This window comes from Lithobates pipiens, unplaced genomic scaffold, assembly GCF_037356315.1.
Source record: "Lithobates pipiens isolate NorthernLeopardFrog02 unplaced genomic scaffold, aLitPip1_a1.2 Scaffold_83, whole genome shotgun sequence".
NCBI classification, from domain to species: Eukaryota; Metazoa; Chordata; class Amphibia; order Anura; family Ranidae; genus Lithobates; species Lithobates pipiens.
Genome location: NW_027507907.1, coordinates 722,236 through 741,976, shown reverse-complemented (window position 1 = coordinate 741,976; position 19,741 = coordinate 722,236). Strand labels below are relative to the sequence as shown.

General features: G+C 43.9%; 1 protein-coding gene across 1 annotated transcript; it reads right to left on the bottom strand.

Moving 5' to 3' along the window:
• Positions 1-1,322: 1,322 nt before the first annotated feature.
• Positions 1,323-11,057, bottom strand: LOC143973527 (death-associated protein kinase 2-like). The gene is made up of 4 exons (XM_077474443.1): positions 10,685-11,057; positions 9,433-9,478; positions 5,057-5,140; positions 1,323-2,107 (listed from the first exon to the last, which is right to left on the bottom strand). Exons 1-4 carry the CDS (start codon positions 10,825-10,827, stop codon positions 2,027-2,029), a joined length of 354 nt encoding a protein of 117 aa, XP_077330569.1. The 5' UTR covers positions 10,828-11,057; the 3' UTR covers positions 1,323-2,026.
• Positions 11,058-19,741: the final 8,684 nt, after the last annotated feature.

Below are 19,741 nucleotides of genomic sequence, written 5' to 3'. Positions count from 1 at the left end.
AGTCCAAGATTATATAGAGAAAATATTCAACAGAGAAAAAAGATTTGACAGAGAGAAAAGATTCTGCAAGTTACTGTCCTAAAAAGTGTTTGGGGACCTGGGTCCTGCCCCAGGGGACATGTATCAATGCAAAAAAAAGTTTTAAAAACGGAAGTTTTTTCGGGAGCAGTGATTTTAATAATGAATAAAGTGAAACAATAAAAGCGTAATATTTCTTTAAATTTCGTAGTGGAGACAGAAGGTGGATGGATTTGCTGCGCTGGATGAGATCAGCGTCGCTGGAACCCGGAGAGATGATCGTCCGTCGCTGGATAGCAAGAGTGGATTACAACCGCTGGAATCTTTTTTTTAATTTTTTTTATTTTTAATAAAGGAATTTTTCAAAAGTGTGTTTGTCTTATTTAACTATTTTTTACACTTTCTTTGTGAAATGGTAGGGGTACTTTTGTACCCCCTTACCATTTCAAACAGGGGGGGCGGGATTTGGGGGTCCCCTTGTTAAAGGGGGCTTCCAGATTCTGATAAGCCCCCCGCCCGCAGACCCTCACAACCACCGGTCAGGGTTGTGAGGATGAGGCCCTTGTCCTCATCAACATGGGGACAAGGTGCTTTGAGGGGTCACAGACCCCCAAAGCATCCTCCCAATGTTGAGGGCATGTGGCCTGGTACGGTTCAGGAGGGAGGGGGGGCCGCTCTCTCGTCCCACCCTCTTTTCCTGCGGCCTGCCAGGTCGCGTGCTCGGATAAAGGGTCTGGTATGGATTTTTAGGGGGACCCCCACGTCAATTTTTTTTTAAATTTGACGCGGGGTTCCCCTTAATATCCATACCAGACCCTTCAGGTCTGGTATGGATATTTAGGGGGAACCCCACGTCAATTTTTTTTTTTAATTTGACGCAGGGTTCCCCTTAATATCCATACCAGACCCGAAGGGCCTGGTAATTGAATTTGGGGGACCCCCACGCTTTTTTAATTTATTTATTTATTAATTTTTTTATCAATGACTTTCAATGAGTGTTCTCTGTATTACGGAGCCGACAATTCATAATAGCTGCGAGTGATTTTAAAGGACTTTTTTTCCTGCATAAATGACACTTTGTGCAGGGACAGTTCTAAGCACGGGAAACATGCGCCCCTTCACAGGCTTACTATAGACACCCCCCCCCCCCTACGAAATTTAAAGGAATATTACACTTTTATTGTTTCACTTTATTCATTATTAAAATCAGTGCTCCTGAAAAAACGGCCGTTTTTAAAACTTTTTTTTGCATTGATACATGTCCCCTGGGGCAGGACCCGGGTCCCCAACACTTTTTAGGACAGTAACTTGCATATTAGCTTTAAAATTAGCACTTTAGATTGTGAACGTTGGAGTCCCATAGACTTTAATAGGGTTCTAAAGTTCACACGAAGTATGCTATATACTAGCTCCGTCGAATCTTCTTTATACATTTGACAGACACCATAAGCCTTCAAAGACAGATTCGACCGTAATTCATGTGGATTTTCGGACGAATGCAATTTTTGAACGAAAAACAAAATAAATAAAAACGAATTTCGGGAGTAACTAAATAAATTAATTTTTCGGACGAAAACGAAATTCCGAAACAAAATATTTTACTCTGCACATGTCTACTGGAAATCACTAGGATATAAGTTGCGATAAAGTATAAGCACTCACCAATGTAACAATTCCATTCCATGGCAAGGTTGGTAGGCCACTATGGTTAAATGATGGTATGTGCCGACTGTTAGCGGCATAAAAGTTAAAACATGCGACATGCTTGTTTTTTCTTTAAATAAAAGTTCCCGTAAACAGTCACATGCAAGCAAATCTGAGATCATTGTCTGTATTGGGCGATGTTGGAAAAAGCCCACCTCCTCTTGGTACACTAGCAGCCATGCTTCTCCAGGTTCCTACATGTCTCCTGGGCTCCTGTAGGCACGAGGTTCCCATCGTGGTCAGTACTGCAAACAGGTGAAAGAGGACAGCGCATGCTCGAGATTCGGAGGGATGTCTCATCAGCTCAGGAGCAGCTGCTCAAACGCCTACGTAGGAGTGTGACGGGTTTGGTCTTCTCATCCTCTTGATCGCTCTCACATTGTCTCTGAAAGATTAAATAGGATTGTAAGCCTTTTGAGATTTGTTTCCCGCTTATTGACTGATTAGGGCTTGAACTGAACCCATTCATTCCTATGGAGAGCATGTGCATTAAGCATACCTAGCGGCATCTCCATAGTAATGAATAGAGACCAGTTGGGGAGTTGGCAGTGGCTTCTTGGGTCCTCATTGATGGATCTTTCAGGAATATGGAGAGTTGGGTTACAGGGTCTGTATTCATGGAGTTTTGTTAGTATCAGGCAGGTTTTGAATTTCCATACAAGTCCTGCCTCAAGCAGGTCAAATGCAAGTCAGAAAGAGGTCAACTGCAGGTCAGACGCACCTGTTCATGAAGTCTGAAGGACCTGATGGTGTCAGTGGGAACTTATCCGAGAGGCAAAACTGCTCAAGGAACCCCTAACAACCTCTGCAGGAACCCTGGTTGAGGAACCCTGCCTTTCAAGGGATTGTAAAGTCTCAACATTTTTCACCCTAATGCATTCAATACTTCTTTGCTGCAGAGCCCCCACTCCCCCAGACCCCCCCCCCCCTTTTCCTTACCTGAGCCCATTTGTTCCAGAACTGTGCATGAGCCCAGAGGCTCCCGCTGCTGGCTCTTATCTCATAGGACAGATTAAGGAGCCATTGGCTCGGGCCCTGAGTCCCGCTGTCTGTGTCAATGCCCGCACGTGTGGCCCCAGGGAAATTGGCTCTCCGTGGGGGCAGTCAATGAAGTGAGGGGGCCAGAAGCGCCAGCAGGGGAACCCCAGTGAAGGCTGCTCTGTGCAAAACCCTTGCACAGAGCAGGTAAGTAGAACATGTTTGTTATTTTATTTATTTATTTTAAATTAAGCTTTGCAACCCCTTTAGGGAAGCACAGGTGGCCTCCAAGATACCTAAACCATAGAGCAAACTTTTCTAAAAGAAAACCCAGAACTATCTGCATGATTGTTGCACAAAGGTCTGTTTAATTAATAGTTTACTTTTTAGCTAACCCTCCCCAATAGGTTTATAGACCCCCTTCAGACCTCATATAAAGTGTGGGCACATTGCCCGTCTTTCCATCACCTTGGGCATGAGCTACATCTATTCTTCCTATGGGCCCACTGCCTGTCCCTCCACCATGTTGGGCAGTATTTGCATCTATTTTTTCTCCAGGTACCTATGCTGTAGTACACAGCTGCTACAACGGGCTCTGGAGCAATCAATCTAAATCAGTCTTGGGGAATAGGTCCTCGCTGTATCTGAGGTCTGGGATTGGTGGAGGGGTAGGGAAACCTACTCAGCATTTTCTCTTACGGCTTGTCAGCTACAAGAAGTTGAGTGTTGTCACCCTAGAACAGGGAGTGTGCTACTAATGTATGAAAGGTAGAAAATGAATGTAGCCACCACATCTAAGGACATCTGAGGTCTGGGATTGGCGGACCATCTGAGGTCTGGGATTGGTGGACCATCTGAGGTCTGGGATTGGCGGACCATCTGAGGTCTGGGATTGGCGGACCATCTGAGGTCTGGGATTGGCGGACCATCTGAGGTCTGGGATTGGCGGTGTAGCCACCACATCTAAGGACCATCTGAGGTCTGGGATTGGCGGACCTTATGAGGTCTGGGATTGGCGGACCATCTGAGGTCTGGGATTGGCGGACCATCTGAGGTCTGGGATTGGCGGACCATCTGAGGTCTGGGATTGGCGGTGTAGCCACCACATCTAAGGACCATCTGAGGTTTGAGATTGGCAGAGGGGTGGGGAAAACTATGAAGTATTTTTAGTTAGAAATTTAAACTGTACTTGTCACCCTAGAACAGGGAGTGTGCTACTAATGTATGAAAGGTAGAAAATGAATGTAGCCACCACATCTAAGGACCATCTGAGGTCTGGGATTGGCGGACCATCTGAGGTCTGGGACTGGCGGACCATCTGAGGTCTGGGACTGGCGGACCATCTGAGGTCTGGGATTGGCGGTGTAGCCACCACATCTAAGGACCATCTGAGGTCTGGGATTGGCGGACCTTATGAGGTCTGGGATTGGCGGACCATCTGAGGTCTGGGATTGGCGGACCATCTGAGGTCTGGGATTGGCGGACCATCTGAGGTCTGGGATTGGCGGTGTAGCCACCACATCTAAGGACCATCTGAGGTTTGAGATTGGCAGAGGGGTGGGGAAAACTATGAAGTATTTTTAGTTAGAAATTTAAACTGTACTTGTCACCCTAGAACAGGGAGTGTGCTACTAATGTATGAAAGGTAGAAAATGAATGTAGCCACCACATCTAAGGACCATCTGAGGTCTGGGATTGGCGGACCATCTGAGGTCTGGGACTGGCGGACCATCTGAGGTCTGGGACTGGCGGACCATCTGAGGTCTGGGATTGGCGGTGTAGCCACCACATCTAAGGACCATCTGAGGTCTGGGATTGGCGGACCTTATGAGGTCTGGGATTGGCGGACCATCTGAGGTCTGGGATTGGCGGACCATCTGAGGTCTGGGATTGGCGGACCATCTGAGGTCTGGGATTGGCGGTGTAGCCACCACATCTAAGGACCATCTGAGGTTTGAGATTGGCAGAGGGGTGGGGAAAACTATGAAGTATTTTTAGTTAGAAATTTAAACTGTACTTTATGAAGGCTGGTGCTTTTCCCTTAGGGCTAGCCAGCTACAAGTTGTTGAGAGTTGTCATCCTAGGACAGAGAGTGTGCTACTACTCAAACTAGAAAATGAATGCAGCCACCACATCCAAGGACCAATAAGCTGCAATATAGAATATATATACTAAATATATGAGAATATTATATTATCGGGGTTTAGATACACTACATGCATACAGGAATGTGAATTCCTAAGGCTGGCTATTGGTCACATATATCAACATCTCTGTGTTTTTGAATAATCCTGACAGTATGTGGTAGATCTAAGTGACTGTTCTTTATTTTGGGGGGGTTGCCCCCAATACTTACCAGATCCTCATCAATTTTCGTGGGATGACACAGCAGCTTCATGCGGCAGAGTCGATTACACGCAGACACCATGTTGTATGACAGCTGAGGGACAGATATGATCACATACAATTACAACATACATGTACACTTCAGAAGATCAAAGAGCAAGAAAAAATCCTGGATGGCCGCACACCAATACAACACCTTTTATTTGTGAATTAAACTCCAAAACAGTCAGTCCATGCTTTGCAGAGGTAGAGGCAAATAGCTTGCGCGTTTCGCACCATGAGTTGGTGCTTATATTATCATAACTATGATTAAGCACCAACTTACGTTGTGAAACGCATAAGCTACTTTCATTCTTTAATTTTTTCTTGCTCTTTGATCCATTGCAGAGCCTGCACCTGTGTCTCAAGGAACTCCTTTTACACTGCAGAAGATGCCAGTGCTATATAAATGAATAATAGTTGGTAGCATTAGAATCCCACACACTTCTAGGTTGGATACTCAGAGATTACCAACAGTGTCGGTAGTAGCTAAGGGCTCATTCACACTATGAACAACGAGGGATTCTCTGTGCATAGGAGTACAGTGTTTGCATACAACCCTCTGTACATATCAGTCTTGGATAAGTGGTTAGGAGCACCAAAAACTTGTGTTCATCACAGAGGGATATGGAGGCCACTGATGGCCAATGACAGTCATCGTTAGAGGATCTTCTCACTCTTCTTCTGGCTGTGGTGATGGTTGTCCATACTACTGATGTCTGTGGCCTGGTCTTAAGAGTTAATGACAACTTCTAGCTACCTACTATATGTTGGACATCTTGGCTGATTATTCCCACTGTGTGGCCCCTGTTTGGTGGCCCTTTCTCCAGGAATTGTTTTTTCCCCGGAAAGAGCTCCTCCCATTTTGCGCCTCCACTGTTTTACATATAAGGTTCAACAGTGTGCATGCCTTGACCACCAAAGAGCAGAACTGCGCTATCAACCAATCACCAATAACTTGTATTCATCACAGAGGGATGTGGAGGCCACTGATGACCAATGACAGTCAGCGTTAGAAGATCTTCTCACTCTTCTGGCTATGGTGATGGTTGTCCATACTAGTGATGGTTGCCCATACTGTTGATGTCTGTGGCCTGGTCTTAGGAGTTAATGACAACTTCTAGCTACCTACTATATGTTGGACATCTTGGCTGATTATTCCCACTGTGTGGTCCCTGTTTGGCGGCCCTTTCTCCAGGATTTTTTTTTTCCCGGACAGAGCGCCTTCCATGTTGCTTCTCCACTGCTTTGCATGCAAACACAAGGTTCAACAGTTTGCATGCCTTGACCACCAAAGCGCAGAACTGTGCTATGAACCAATCACCAATAACTTGTGTTCACCACAGACAGGGCCGGATTAACATAGGGGCTATTGGAGCTGCAGCTCCAGGCCCCTTTCTCAAGATAGGCCCATTTGCCCAAAAAAAAAAAAAATCAAAAAAAAAACAAAAAAAAAAAAAAAGATTGACTTCGAGGATTGTAGCTCAGCAATCAGGAGTCACAGAGACCCCACATTTGGGGGGTATGTAGCTAAAGACCAACTCCAGCACTGGTTTAAATATTGGGCTGCTATCATCTATGGTTCCAGAGATACGGGGCTCCTTGCGCAGCCTGTCAGAAGCTACATACAGAGCGGCCAGTTTAAATACAAGCTGGAACACTCTGCAGCAGACTGAGAGGATGAACTCTCAGTGCTTATAATAATTATTTGTATATTACTTATGATAATTAACCCCTTGTCACCCAGGCCCATTCTGAGACTTCTCTCCTACATGTAAAAAACATCATTTTTTTTATGCTAGAAAATTACTCAGAACCCTCAAGCATTATATATTGTTTTAGCAGACACCCTATGGAATAAAATGGTGGTCTTTGCAACTTTTTATGTTACACGATATTAACCAGTGCCTACCCAGGGACTGACTAGTATCTCTCCCCAGCCTGTCCCCACACACCCTCTCACCTGCTGACTTGTAAATGGGGCAATCACTCCCACAGTGTTATTGTGTTCTGCCAGTGAATACAATGATTAGTGTTGCTAACTATAGCTGACAGCACTGATTGTTTTGGGAAAAACTTGACAGGCTGGTTGTACTCAAGTCGGTTAATAGGTTGACTTGTGTAAAACCAGCTAGCCCATACATAGATCGACTATGGCTGGTCTCTGCTTAATTGGTGTAATTTCAATCCATGTATGGCCCGCTTAACCACTACGCAGTCCCTAAACATCCTTCCACAAACCTTTACATTTTTCCTTCCCAGATTACTTCATCCTCCTCTCCATAGTGCCCACTGTCATACTCTCCGAACTTCTCTCCTATACATAGTGCCCACTGTCATACTCTCCACACTTCTCTCCTGTACATAGTGCCTACTGTCATACTCTCCTGTACATAGTGCCCACCGTCATACCCTCCACACTCCTCTCCTGTACATACTACTCACTATCATACCCTCCATACTCTTCTCCTATACATAGTGCCCACCATCATACCCTCCCTCCACACTCCTCTCCTGTAATTACTGCTTACTGTCCTACTCTCCACACTTCTCTCCTGTACATAGTGCCCACTGTCATACCCTCCGCACTCCTGTACATATTGCTCACTGTCATACCCTCCACACTCTTCTCTTAAACATAGTGCCCAATGTCATACCCTCTACACTCCTCTGCTGTGCATACTGCCCACTGTCATACCCTTCACTCTCCTCTCCTGTACATAGTGCCTTCTGCCATACCCTCTGCACTCCTCTCATGTACATAGTGCCCACTGTTAGACCCTCCACATTCCTCTCCCTCACCTGCACATGCTTCCCACTTTTATATTATCCATACTCCTCCCCTATGCCTCTTAACCCACAAAAACTGTTCTTTAAAATTATACTGAATATCCTCAATGTTACCAGCTCTAGAATGGGCACACATGTGTTAGTTCAACTAAAGGAAATCTCACAGTCCTCATATTTGTTCGGCCCCATTATTAGTAATTTAATTTTGTAATTACTATTGTGATGTATAGAGGAACACGGGGATGTTAGCTACTCTAAATATAGCACTTGTTTAAAAAAAAACGCCCCTGAAAATATTTTTGAAATGTTGACTATGCACCTAGGCACTGCCCAAGGGCCACAGGGTCAGTAGGGAGCCCCATTAGAGGCTCCTGTGATATTAAAGCGGTAGTAAACTTTTCTAACATTACTACTTTTTAGAGGCCCTGGGGTAGGTTATGCCATAATGTACAAGTATGCACAGCATATTAGCACTTTAGGGTACACTTAAATTGTCAGACTGAGCCCTCCAGTGCTGTGCTGTGATCAATCCGGCGGGGCCCGGGCACTTCCATCTTCACCCAGTCTTCCTTCTGGGTTCTGTGCCTTGGTCACTTGCCTTGGCCAGGCTGCATTGATGTCATTCCCACACATCCTCATGTGCATCTTCTTTCTCTCATCCCCCCTTTCTATCTCATCCTCCCTCCCTTACCCCTCACATGTCTTTTATCCCCTTTCTCTCTCGCTCTCATCCTCCCTCTCTCTCTTTTATTTAATTTGTTATAACAAAAAATAGTTAGCATTTTTATTTATTGTTTCTAAAAGGGCCCACCAAAATCCTCAGCACCAGGCCCATGATGTTCTTAATCTGGCCCTGACCACAGAGGGATATGGAGGCCACTGATGGCCAATGACAGTCAGCGTTAGAAGATCTTCTCACTCTTCTTCTGGCTGTGGTGATGGTTGTCCATACTGGTGATGGTTGTCCATACTGCTGATGTCTGTGGCCTGGTCTTAAGAGTTAATGGCAACTTCTAGTTACCTACTATATATATGTTGGACATCTTGGTTGATTATCCCCACTGTGTGGTCCCTGTTTGGTGGCCCTTTCTACAGGAATTGGGTTTTCCCCAGACATAGCGCCTCCCATGTTGCTCCTCCACTGCACTCCATTGTTTTTTGGCAGAGAAGGAGTTTTGATTCTCACGTATGTTGTATGGTTGGTGGATATCCTATAAAATGCTTCAATGTCCTGAAGAAGTGAACATTGTTTCACGAAATGCGTCCAGTACTAGGATGTCAACTGCCTATTTCTATATATATATATATATAGACACACACACACACATACAGTATATATATATATATATATATATATACACACACATACATATACATACATATATATATATATTTGTACAAATATTTATCATATTTTGATATATTTCACGGAAATTTAATATGATTTAATTTATCTGAATAAAATTATATATTTTTTAAGAATTCAGTGATTTACTGTTTTTTGGTGCATTTTGGATCCTCCATGTGAGTGAACCCTTGTTGCCGATTGTCACTTACCTTTATCCATGGGTGAATCAAACACTCCACCGCTGTCATCCTGTCGCTGTGGAGAAAACAAAAAGCAGAATTGTTACAAATCCTAAAATAAATCGATTCAGGGCAATCAGTTAAAAAAACAAAAAAACAAAAAAAAACAACTTTTGATTGGTCGGTATTGGTCCCTGAACTTTGCTCATTTGCTCTCAGTTTTGCCATCCGGGAGCAAACCAGATCAGCTAAGCATTCCCAACAGCACAAAATAATGGAGGACTGCACTGATCTTCTTGGGGTGGGTTTGCAGTAACTTGTCTATTGTATGACGTGCAAAAGAGGGGGGTGCTGCATGTCATAGGGATGCATACTAGCACATTATGCAACTGTCTTGGGGGTAAAAGTGTCCAGGAGACATGTGCAATTTGTTTCTTTCTGACTTTGTTTTTCAACGAAACTTCGACAAAATTAGTTAATTCGGAAATATTAAAATTAGTGAAAACCCGTTTACCAAATCTTTCTGAAAATTAGAAAAAAAATTTAAATCCGAAAATGAAAAAAATCTGAAAATTCAGAAAGAACAAAAAAAATCTGAAATTCAACATAAAAACGAAAATCCAAAAATAAGAACAAACTATTAAATAACTATTACTGCCTATTAAATTATAGGTATTAGAATTTCCTCTCAAATTTGGCTGTACGTGAACGTAACGGATACGAATTTATCCGAGGTTACAAATTGTCCAAAATAACAAATGCCGAATCTAAAGGAATGTAACGTAACTAATTATTAATAATAATAAATAATAATAATAATACTTTTTTATTATTATTATTTTGTTACGTTGCATTCATTTAGATGCAGAATTTGTTATTTCGGATAATTCCTAACTTCGGATAAATTTGTATTCGTTACGTCCACTAACAGCCAAGTTTCAAAGAAATTTCCAATACCTATAATTTAATAGTTCGTTATTATTAGTTAGATATTTTGTATTTTCGAATTTTCGTTCTTTCGAATTTTTGTATTTTCAGATTTTCGTTCTTATTTTCAGATTTAGAATTTTCGGATTTTAACATTTTGGATTTTTAGGAATTTATTCAAAATAACGAATTTCGATCAGAACAAATGATCCAAAAAATGAAAAAATAAAAAAAATCAATAACAAATGAAACGAAAACAAACAAATTTTTCGGCAGTGCACATGTCTAGTGCCCAGTAGGCAAGTGGTTAAGCAGGACAGCATGGAAAATTTGGCGTTCAGTCTGGATGACAAACCTGGGATCTTTGAGCAGCAGCTGTCGAATGAAGTCTTTGGCCATTTCACTGGTTTCTTTAAAGAAGCGATCGTCAAATTCATAATTCCCGGCGACTACGTTTGTTAATGTTTCTGCGTCAGTTTCTCCTTGGAATGGCGACATTCCGCTGAGACTGGGAAAAAAAAAGAGAGAATATAAGGGTTGAGTTGGCCCAACATTTTAAGAGTAACTCCAGCCAAAGAGCTACAAAATAAATCAAGTGGTTTCCTATATACTACACTTAGTTGGCGCCCTCTGTTTCCTTTATATATTGCAGAGATCACTTCCGTCTCATTGAGGAGATGCCACAGATATTTTTGGACCTATGGCCTTTTTAAATATAATCCTACACCCCCCACAGCACATTCATGTGTAGGAATGAGTTGTAGTTTGGCTGTATCCCCAACCTGCGCCATTCTCGATAATTCAAGGTGCTATAATAATTTCTAAGTGATTTGCTTTACCACCATAAAGTTCCGTAATCCTGTTCAGCCAGTCTTGTGATCCACTGTCTAGGTACGAGGGTGACATCACTGTTTACTATAGAGGCTTTGCAGCTTCCTGTGTCCCTTGCTTGGCAGATGGACTATAAAAGCTCCACCACACTACTGAGGCCTCCATGTCCTCCTCTATGTTCAACACTTCCACTGCATCACTCTCAGAGGAGGTGGCCTGTTAGTGGGTCCTGAGGACAGGAGTTGAGGACCACTGGGTTAGATGATCCGTACACTATACACTGCAACTAGTAACCCTGGAGTCCATAAGCATCATAATGCTCGCAATGGCAAGCAGTTATTGGTCAGCGAGGCCACGTGACTGTGCTGACCAATGAGGGATCTCTTCTTGCTTCTGAAATTCCATCCCAGAAGAATGGGGCTCAGAAGAAGTTCTAAATTGGTCAGCGTGGTCACATGGCTTTCGACCTCCTGGATGATTTAGCTGTGTTGTCTGTTCTCTGTGCAGTCTCCCAGAACTCTGTTTACCTGCTGTAGGTGCCACTGATCACCTCCAGCACCCCACATTGTCCCCAGCACTTCCTCCAGTGGGGAGTGCTAAAGGCCAGCTGCCAACAAAGCCAATCGGGGTGTTCCCCTTTCCCCAGCATTTCTTCCTTGACAGTGGGCAGGGTCAACGTCCAGCCGACAATGCAGCCAATTAGGGTCCTCCTCTTTCCCCGGGACTTCCTTCTAGACCAAAGTCCAGCTGCCAATGAAGTCAGGGGCCAATCAGGGTCCTCCTCCTTTCATAGGACTTCCTCCTTGCCAGTGGGCAAGACCAGCTGCCAATGCAGCCAATCAGGGTCCTACTTATTCCCCAGCCCTTCCTCCTTGCAAATGGACAGGGCAAAAGTCTAGCTGGCAATGCAGCCAATCAGGGTCCTCCTCTCTCCTCGCAACTTCCTTCTTGCCAGTGGGCAATGCCAAACTACAGCAGCCAATCAGCGTCCTCCTCTTTTCATAGGACTTCCTCCTTGCCAGTGGGCAAGGACAAAGTATAGCTGAAAATTAAGCCAATCAGGGTCCTCCTCCTATCATGGGCCTTCCGCTTCGCCAGTGGGCAAGGCCAAACTACAGTTGCCAATGCAGCCAATCAGGGTCCTACTTATTCCCCAGCACTTCCTCCTTGCAAATGGGCAGGGCAAAAGTCTTACTGGCAATGCAGCCAATCAGAGTCCTCCTCTTTCCCCAGCACTTCCTTCTTGCCAGTGGGCAAGGCCAAAGTACAACTCCCAATGAAGCCAATCAGGGTCCTTCTCCTTTCATAGGATTTCATTCTCGCCAGTGGGCAAGGCCAAAGTCCAGCTGCCATTGCAGGCAATCAGGGTCCTACTTATTCCCCATCATTTCCTCCTTGCAAAGGGCAGTAAAAAGGTCTAGCTGGCAATGCAGCCAATCAGGGTCCTCCTCTTTCCCCAGCACTATCCTTCTTGCCAATGGGCAGGGCCAAACTTCAGCTGCCAATGCAGCCAATCAGGGTTCTCCTCTTTCCTCTCCCTGTTGCACTGTCTATCACTGGTGAGCAGATACTTTGTTGACAACTCCCGTGACTTAAGGTGGCCACCACCCAGGATGCTCCATCTATGACCCTGCTTTTTATTTTTTTTTACACAATAATACAAATAATATAGGACATTAAATATTATATAAATTGAAAGAAAAATCCAGTTTGTTGATTTACCACATTTTATAAAAAATAATATGTAAAAATATACCCCATGCAGTATTGGCATTGCATTGCTATATCACAAGGCCATCCCTTTTGTAAATTGGCAATGTGACAATGAACAAACCGCACAGTAAAGTATATAAAGCCCGAACAATCCTCATCTTGGTTGCAAATAGTGCTTTGAATTGTACTAAAAAAATACTTACAGAATACATGTAATTACACCGATGCTCCTGAAAAAAGAAAAAAAAGGAAGAAGAAGATTATAAAAGACTGAAAAAAAGGAAAAAAGAAGGTGATGATTCTCATTTATCCAGGTCATAGCTGATAGAAGTCAATCGCATTCAACTGGACTAGATTTTTTTGGAACTTAAGAAGTTATGAAACATCCATAACATTACAGAACAAGTTTCAGTTCAATGCGACTTCTCCTGGCTGACGAAAGGAAGCAGATTAAATACTTTGCATGTATTATGTATTACAACCACAAGATGGTGCTAGAGATTAAAGAACAGATAGGGCACACGTGTTCTATTGATAATAAAGGGAAATTGCTGAATGGGATACTATAATTACGTTCATAAAAAAGGAAATCCAAAATTTAAAGGCAAAAGGCATAAGTGTTTCAAGAATTTATCCAAATAGATAGCAGTTATAAACCCAATCACTAAAATCTCACATTCTTTAACCTGTTAGTGCCATTTCAGAAACATTTATTTAATAATCTGTAGTAAACTCCAGTGATCCTGCCATAAAGGCCCATGTGCGGGGCACATCCTGTTATCGGGTGACAACTCAGTGTCCATCAATCAGTAGTATGACTGTGTTGTCACCCTGTCACAACGCTCCCAGTATAAGCCAGTGTTTCTCAACTAGGGTTGCTCCAGAGGTTGTTAGGGGTTCCTTGAGCAATGAACAATTTCTGTCTCTTAGATAAGTTCCCTCTGACACCATTGATCTTCTTTTTAGAGATCTGTCGGGGGTAATTCTTCCCAATGACCACAAGTGTAAGGAGCATACTTCCCACTGACCATCACACTAATGTAACAGAGGAAAAACAAGCTCTGGACTGCCGCACTCTTCAGAAGCCCACTTTCTTTTATTGGAAAATCACATCGCAGCTCAACAAACACAGCGAACATGATGAATAAGCACTACAGCTAGTGCGAAACGTCAGCAATTTTTCCTTGTTCACTGTGTTTGTTGAGCTGTGATGTGATTTTCCAATAAAAGAAAGTGGTCTTTTGAAGAGTGCGGCAGTCCAGAGCTTGTTTTTCGTCTGTTGCTAGTGGTAATAGCCAGCACCTGTGGCTTCCCATCCGAAGAGACAGTTTACAGCATGTGTGCTCCTGGAGCGGTGAGATCCCTTCCCCATCACACTAATGTATCATGAGTTGTAGATATAGTAATTTTCAGCAAGGGATCCCTGGGGCCAGAAATGTATTACAAGGGTTCCTCTGTGTTGAAAGGGTTAACAAAGGCTGGTATAAGCAGTCATGCCTGTAGGCATGATCCACTGTTGTCACCATGAGTAATCCAGCCCTGGGAAATGCCATGCAGCCATTATTGGAATGTTGAAGTGGCGGAAAAAAGGCCGCAGGAGGATCAACAGCACTAAGCTCCAGCTATGAATGAAAAGGGCTCTTCTACTCCTCCCCATAAAAAAATTAAACATCAGCAGCTACAAATTCTGTAGCTGCTGACTTTTATTATTAGGACAATTACTGTATACTTTGATGCACTTGGCCAGCTTAAACATGTATTGCAATGTATGAGAACAAAAAAATCCCTGTTTTAATGCAAAGTTTGCAAAGGAGTGTATGAGTAGAGTAGAGCAGAGTACAGTAGAGAAAAATCCCTGTTTCAATGCAAAGTTTGCAAAAAGTGTATGAGTAAAGTAGAGCAGAGTACAGTAGAGTAGAGAAGAGCAGCGCAGAGTAGAGTAGAGCATAGTAGAGTAGAGAAGAGCAGCGCAGAGTAGAGTAGAACATAGTAGAATAGAGAAGAGCAGCGCAGAGTAGAGTAGAACATAGTAGAATAGAGAAGAGCAGCGCAGAGTAGAGTAGAACATAGTAGAGTAGAGAAGAGCAGCGCAGAGTAGAGTAGAACATAGTAGAATAGAGAAGAGCAGCGCAGAGTAGAGTAGAACATAGTAGAATAGAGAAGAGCAGCGCAGAGTAGAGTAGAACATAGTAGAATAGAGAAGAGCAGCGCAGAGTAGAGTAGAACATAGTAGAGTAGAGAAGAGCAGCGCAGAGTAGAGTAGAACATAGTAGAATAGAGAAGAGCAGCGCAGAGTAGAGTAGAACATAGTAGAATAGAGAAGAGCAGCGCAGAGTAGAGTAGAACATAGTAGAGTAGAGAAGAGCAGCGCTGAGTAGAGTAGAACATAGTAGAGAACAGCAGCGCAGAGTAGAGTAGAACATAGTAGAGTAGAGAAGAGCAGCATAGAGTAGAGTAGAATAGAGTAGTGTACAGTAGAGCAGAGCATAGTAGGGTAGAGTAGTGTAGGGACTGGCCAGAGAGAGATTACTTTGACGCAGTTGGTCAGCTTAAACATGTATTGCAATGCATGTGAACCAAAAATCCCTGTTTTCATGCAAAGTTTGCTAGAAAGGGTATATGGCAGTGTGCAAAGGGTTCATTCAGGACTTCCCAGCACAGTGACCTAGCTGACAAAAACAGTTTTCGGTACGTACTAAAGATTGGAAGCTGGCGAAACCAGCTCCTGCTCATGTGACCACTGTGACCAGGGCCGTCTTTAATATTGATTGGACCCTGGGCAAAAAATTTTAGTGCCCCCCCATGCAATTTCGCTCTCCACCTTCTCTGAGACATACAATAAATAGCAGCTAGACTTAAAATCAGTTTACTGTATCAGATCAGGCAGCAATTGCGATTGGTTGCCAGAGGTTACAGCACATCATTACTGCTTACTGACTGGTTGCTAGAGGTTACAGCACTCCTTAAGGCTCACTGATTAGTTGCTAGAGGTTACAGCACATTTCTGCTTGTTGATTGGCTGCTAGAGATTACTGTACAGTAATACTGCTCACTGGTTGCGATAGGTTACAACACATCTTCTCCTCACTGCAGGGGGGGCATGATATACCTATGAATGCTGCCTTTATTTACATATCAATGCAGTTGGCCTCAGCTATTTACATATGCATGTGACTGCTATTTGCATATGAATGCCAGTATTTACATGTAAACACAGGTCTGCAGGTGAGTCATCTGTACACAACAATAGGGAAGAGCTGGGCAGCATTAGTAGCAGCACAGGACTAAAAGTTCAAGGGACAAGGGAATGTAAACTGGGATAGTTGGCAAGTATGAGGCAGCTGCTTTGGGCCCCACAACAATGACAGGGCCCTGGGCAGCTGCCCCTTTTGCCCTGCCTTAAAGACGGCCCTGACTGACTGCCACAGTGGTCACATGATTAGCCAATCTTTCCTGACCTCTGGGCGTACAGATCCAGTTAAAGGGACCCTGGACCTGGGCAGAGGGTAAAGAAAAGGTCAGTTGCTTGCATCAACCAATTAGATCTCTTCCTGCAACAAAAAAATAAATAAAAGAAAAGAAAAATACATCTTGACTGGATATTCACTTTGTGTTATTGAAGAGGCCCTTCCTGGTGGAACATTAGAAAAATTCAATTCACACACTTACCACATGTCTGTAGGTGGCCCCAGGGGTTCGTAGTTTATAACTTCTGGTGCTGTGTAATAAAGTCACCCAATTAATAGATTTTAATTGCATGAAAATACAGTTGTGTGCTTCTGTCATTACTTATGAATTCAGTTGAAGGGATAGTCCATTGTTGGTGCATAAGTACCCCAGAGTACAGAACATTCCCACTTCATAGTGGACCTCTAGCCAATTTTCTTGAATTTTGGAAGGAGTAGGGAAGAGTTAGGACCTCCTGCCAGGTTTTATTGTCCTCACTGGGGCAATTCACTTTTAGCCCCCGTACACACGGTCGGAGAATCCGTCGGAATGTGTCCTATCGGACCGTGTTGTGGGATAATCCGACTGTGTGTGGTATGCATTAGACTGATTCCATCCGAATATCCGTCGGACCCAATTTTCCAACATGTTGGAAATATTTCCCGATCAACCGGGCCGGTCGGACATACTCCGATCATGTGTAGCCTACTCCGACGGACAAGGTGCCACGCATGCTCACATTCAAATTCCGACACGGAAGCGCTCGTTCAGGTAAAACTACTGCTCGTAAGCGATATAGCACATTCATCACGCTACAATGTTAAAAATTCTTTCATCAAGCGCATTCTCTTGTTCTTTACAATGCTGCAAGAACCAACTTCTTTTGATGCTCATAGTCACACACACTTCTCCCGAACGGATTTTATTACTTTTTTAACCATTTCAGCAATACAATTTTAGTTTGCGTCACATCTACACAATTTTTGATTTCTTTTTTTGATGTTTTTTTTGGGGGATTCCCGAAAAATCTCCTTTAAAGACACTGCTCATTTCTCCTTTTTTTGTGTTTTTTTTTGTGTGTAAACTTACAACAACAACATTATTCTATTTTTGATATTTTGTTTTTCTTTTTTAATCTACAGGAGGTTGTTTAGTGTTGTTACCCCTTGTTATTCGTTTCACTTTGTATTTTTGAAATGTACCTGCCTGCTCACAAATAAACTGGCCTTTTGGAAGGAAAACACATTACACAAGTATTTCATCAAACAAAAAAAACCTTTATTTTGGTCGCTAGAAACTAAAAATAGGAACGCAGCACTGGAGAAACTTCTTAACTTTGGCGCAGCCTTTGGCCCCCAGGGCAGACATGAACAAATTCTAATTGAAAAAATTGGTGGCCTGAGTAGATATCTCAGGGAGAGAAGTCTGGTCCTGAAGTCCTAGAGAGCAGGAAATTCAGATGCCATTTTTGTCCCTAGGATGTGGATCTTCAAGAGGCTGCATCTTCTGGCAGACCAGACTGAACCCAGGCCATCACTCTCTCATCTTCCTTAGGCACTTCCCACCAGGCATCCTCCCAGGCTGTGGCTGGGCTCCTGTAGCTGGGGCAGGAGGAGGAGGGCGTTGGTGGACCTCCTGGCTGCCACTTGCCACAGCCTCCCCCCGACTGAGGTCTTCCTGTGTATGAAAAGGGGACATAGTTTTAGTTTTTTGATCATCAATCACAACATTTTGTGCTCCTGGCTTTTGCAAATTGAATGTTACCAAATAGAACAGACTATCATTCTGAGACCAGCATTTTTCTTTCCCGTCCCAATCATTTTTGGTCACTACTGTCTATTGAGATGTAAACCACTTTGAGAAATCACAACTTACTGATCAATAAGAACATCTATTTAACATAATTAAATGTAACACAAGAAATATGTTCAACAATGCAATACCTGTCTCAAGCTGGGCCCCACCACATGTTGCTGCCTGGAAGGCCCAGGTCTGTCATCAGAAGCCTCAGCTGGGGGTGAAGGATGCCTTGGAGGAAGCATGGAGAGTGGTGGCCTGGGTACCCCCTGGTCTACCAGAAAATGCAGCCTGTCAAAGTGAACCATCCTGGGGTAATAAATAGCATCTGGATCTCCTGCTCTCAAGGACTCCAGGTGCTTCTTTCTCTCCCTGATATATGTAAGCTTCATGGCCACAATTTTCCCATTCAGATAGGCCATGTCTGCCATGGGGACCATGATCTGCACCAAAGCAAGCAGTTTCTCCAGTGCTGCGTTCCGCTTTGTTCTGTCAGTAAAAAACTTGTTGTGGAACTGCCACAGGCAGAGCATCTCCATGTACAGTTCTATGAATAGCCCCATAAAGTTTTCATTTGTGAAAGGATCCATATTGTCTGCAAGACACAACACAAGACAAACCCTCAAATACTAATAATGCAATTAAAAACCCTCTTAATCTTGTCCCAACATCGGCCTAGATAGAAGCAGTCTAGTCTAGTGAAGCACCAAGTTAAAAATGTTACCTTCATTTCCACGTTCATCGCGTCCGCGCCTCACTCTCCTCACAGATCGTACGGACGATACACGCGTTGTCAGGTCACCTTGAAGCGAGGTGACAGGTGCACACCGTAGGGATCAGCAGTGCACCGCAAGGTTGTGGACCCTACGGCTGACTGCTGCAGACGGGGGGACAGATCCCACTGGGGTTAGAGCGTAGGATTCCCTGGGGCGCAGAGTCTAAGAGCCAGCAGGTGTTCACCAGCGGTGGTGAGGATGGACTTGGCTGTAACTGGCTCCAGGTCGCGACCCCCAGGGTCCCCCAGCTCACACCCACAGTAGGCAACAGGAGGATAGGGATGGTAAGGGACAAAGCCAAGGTCGGGGCCACAAGCAGACAAAAATAGTCGGGGACATGCCAAAAGGTCAGGATCACAGGCAAACAGTGATAGTCAAAGACACGTCAAAGTCGGTAACAGAAAACAGTAGCAGAGCACACGGCAGGAAACAGGAAGCTAACACACAAAGGAATACACAATGGTTGATCAGCACTGTTGGCCTGCAGTGCACCGGTTAATATAGGGCTCCCTGATAGAGCCTGAGGTGGAGCCATGCTTAGAGGAGAGGTTTTAAAAACCACCAGGTGGAAGTGGCTGGCCTCTTAGTCTGAAGACATGAGGGGAGGTAAGCAAACACAGGAAGATCACTGCATAACCATGACAGTACCCTCCCTCTTACGAGGCCTCCCCCTCCCCCGCCTGGGTCCAGGCTTAAAGGGAAACTCCAGATGGAACCTCCTTAACAGACAGGGAGCAAAGACCTCAGATGCAGTAATCCAAGACCTCTCCTCAGGACCCAACCCTTTCCAAAGTACGAGGTACTGAAGAATGCCTTTACAGAGGTGGGAATCCAATACTTGACTAACC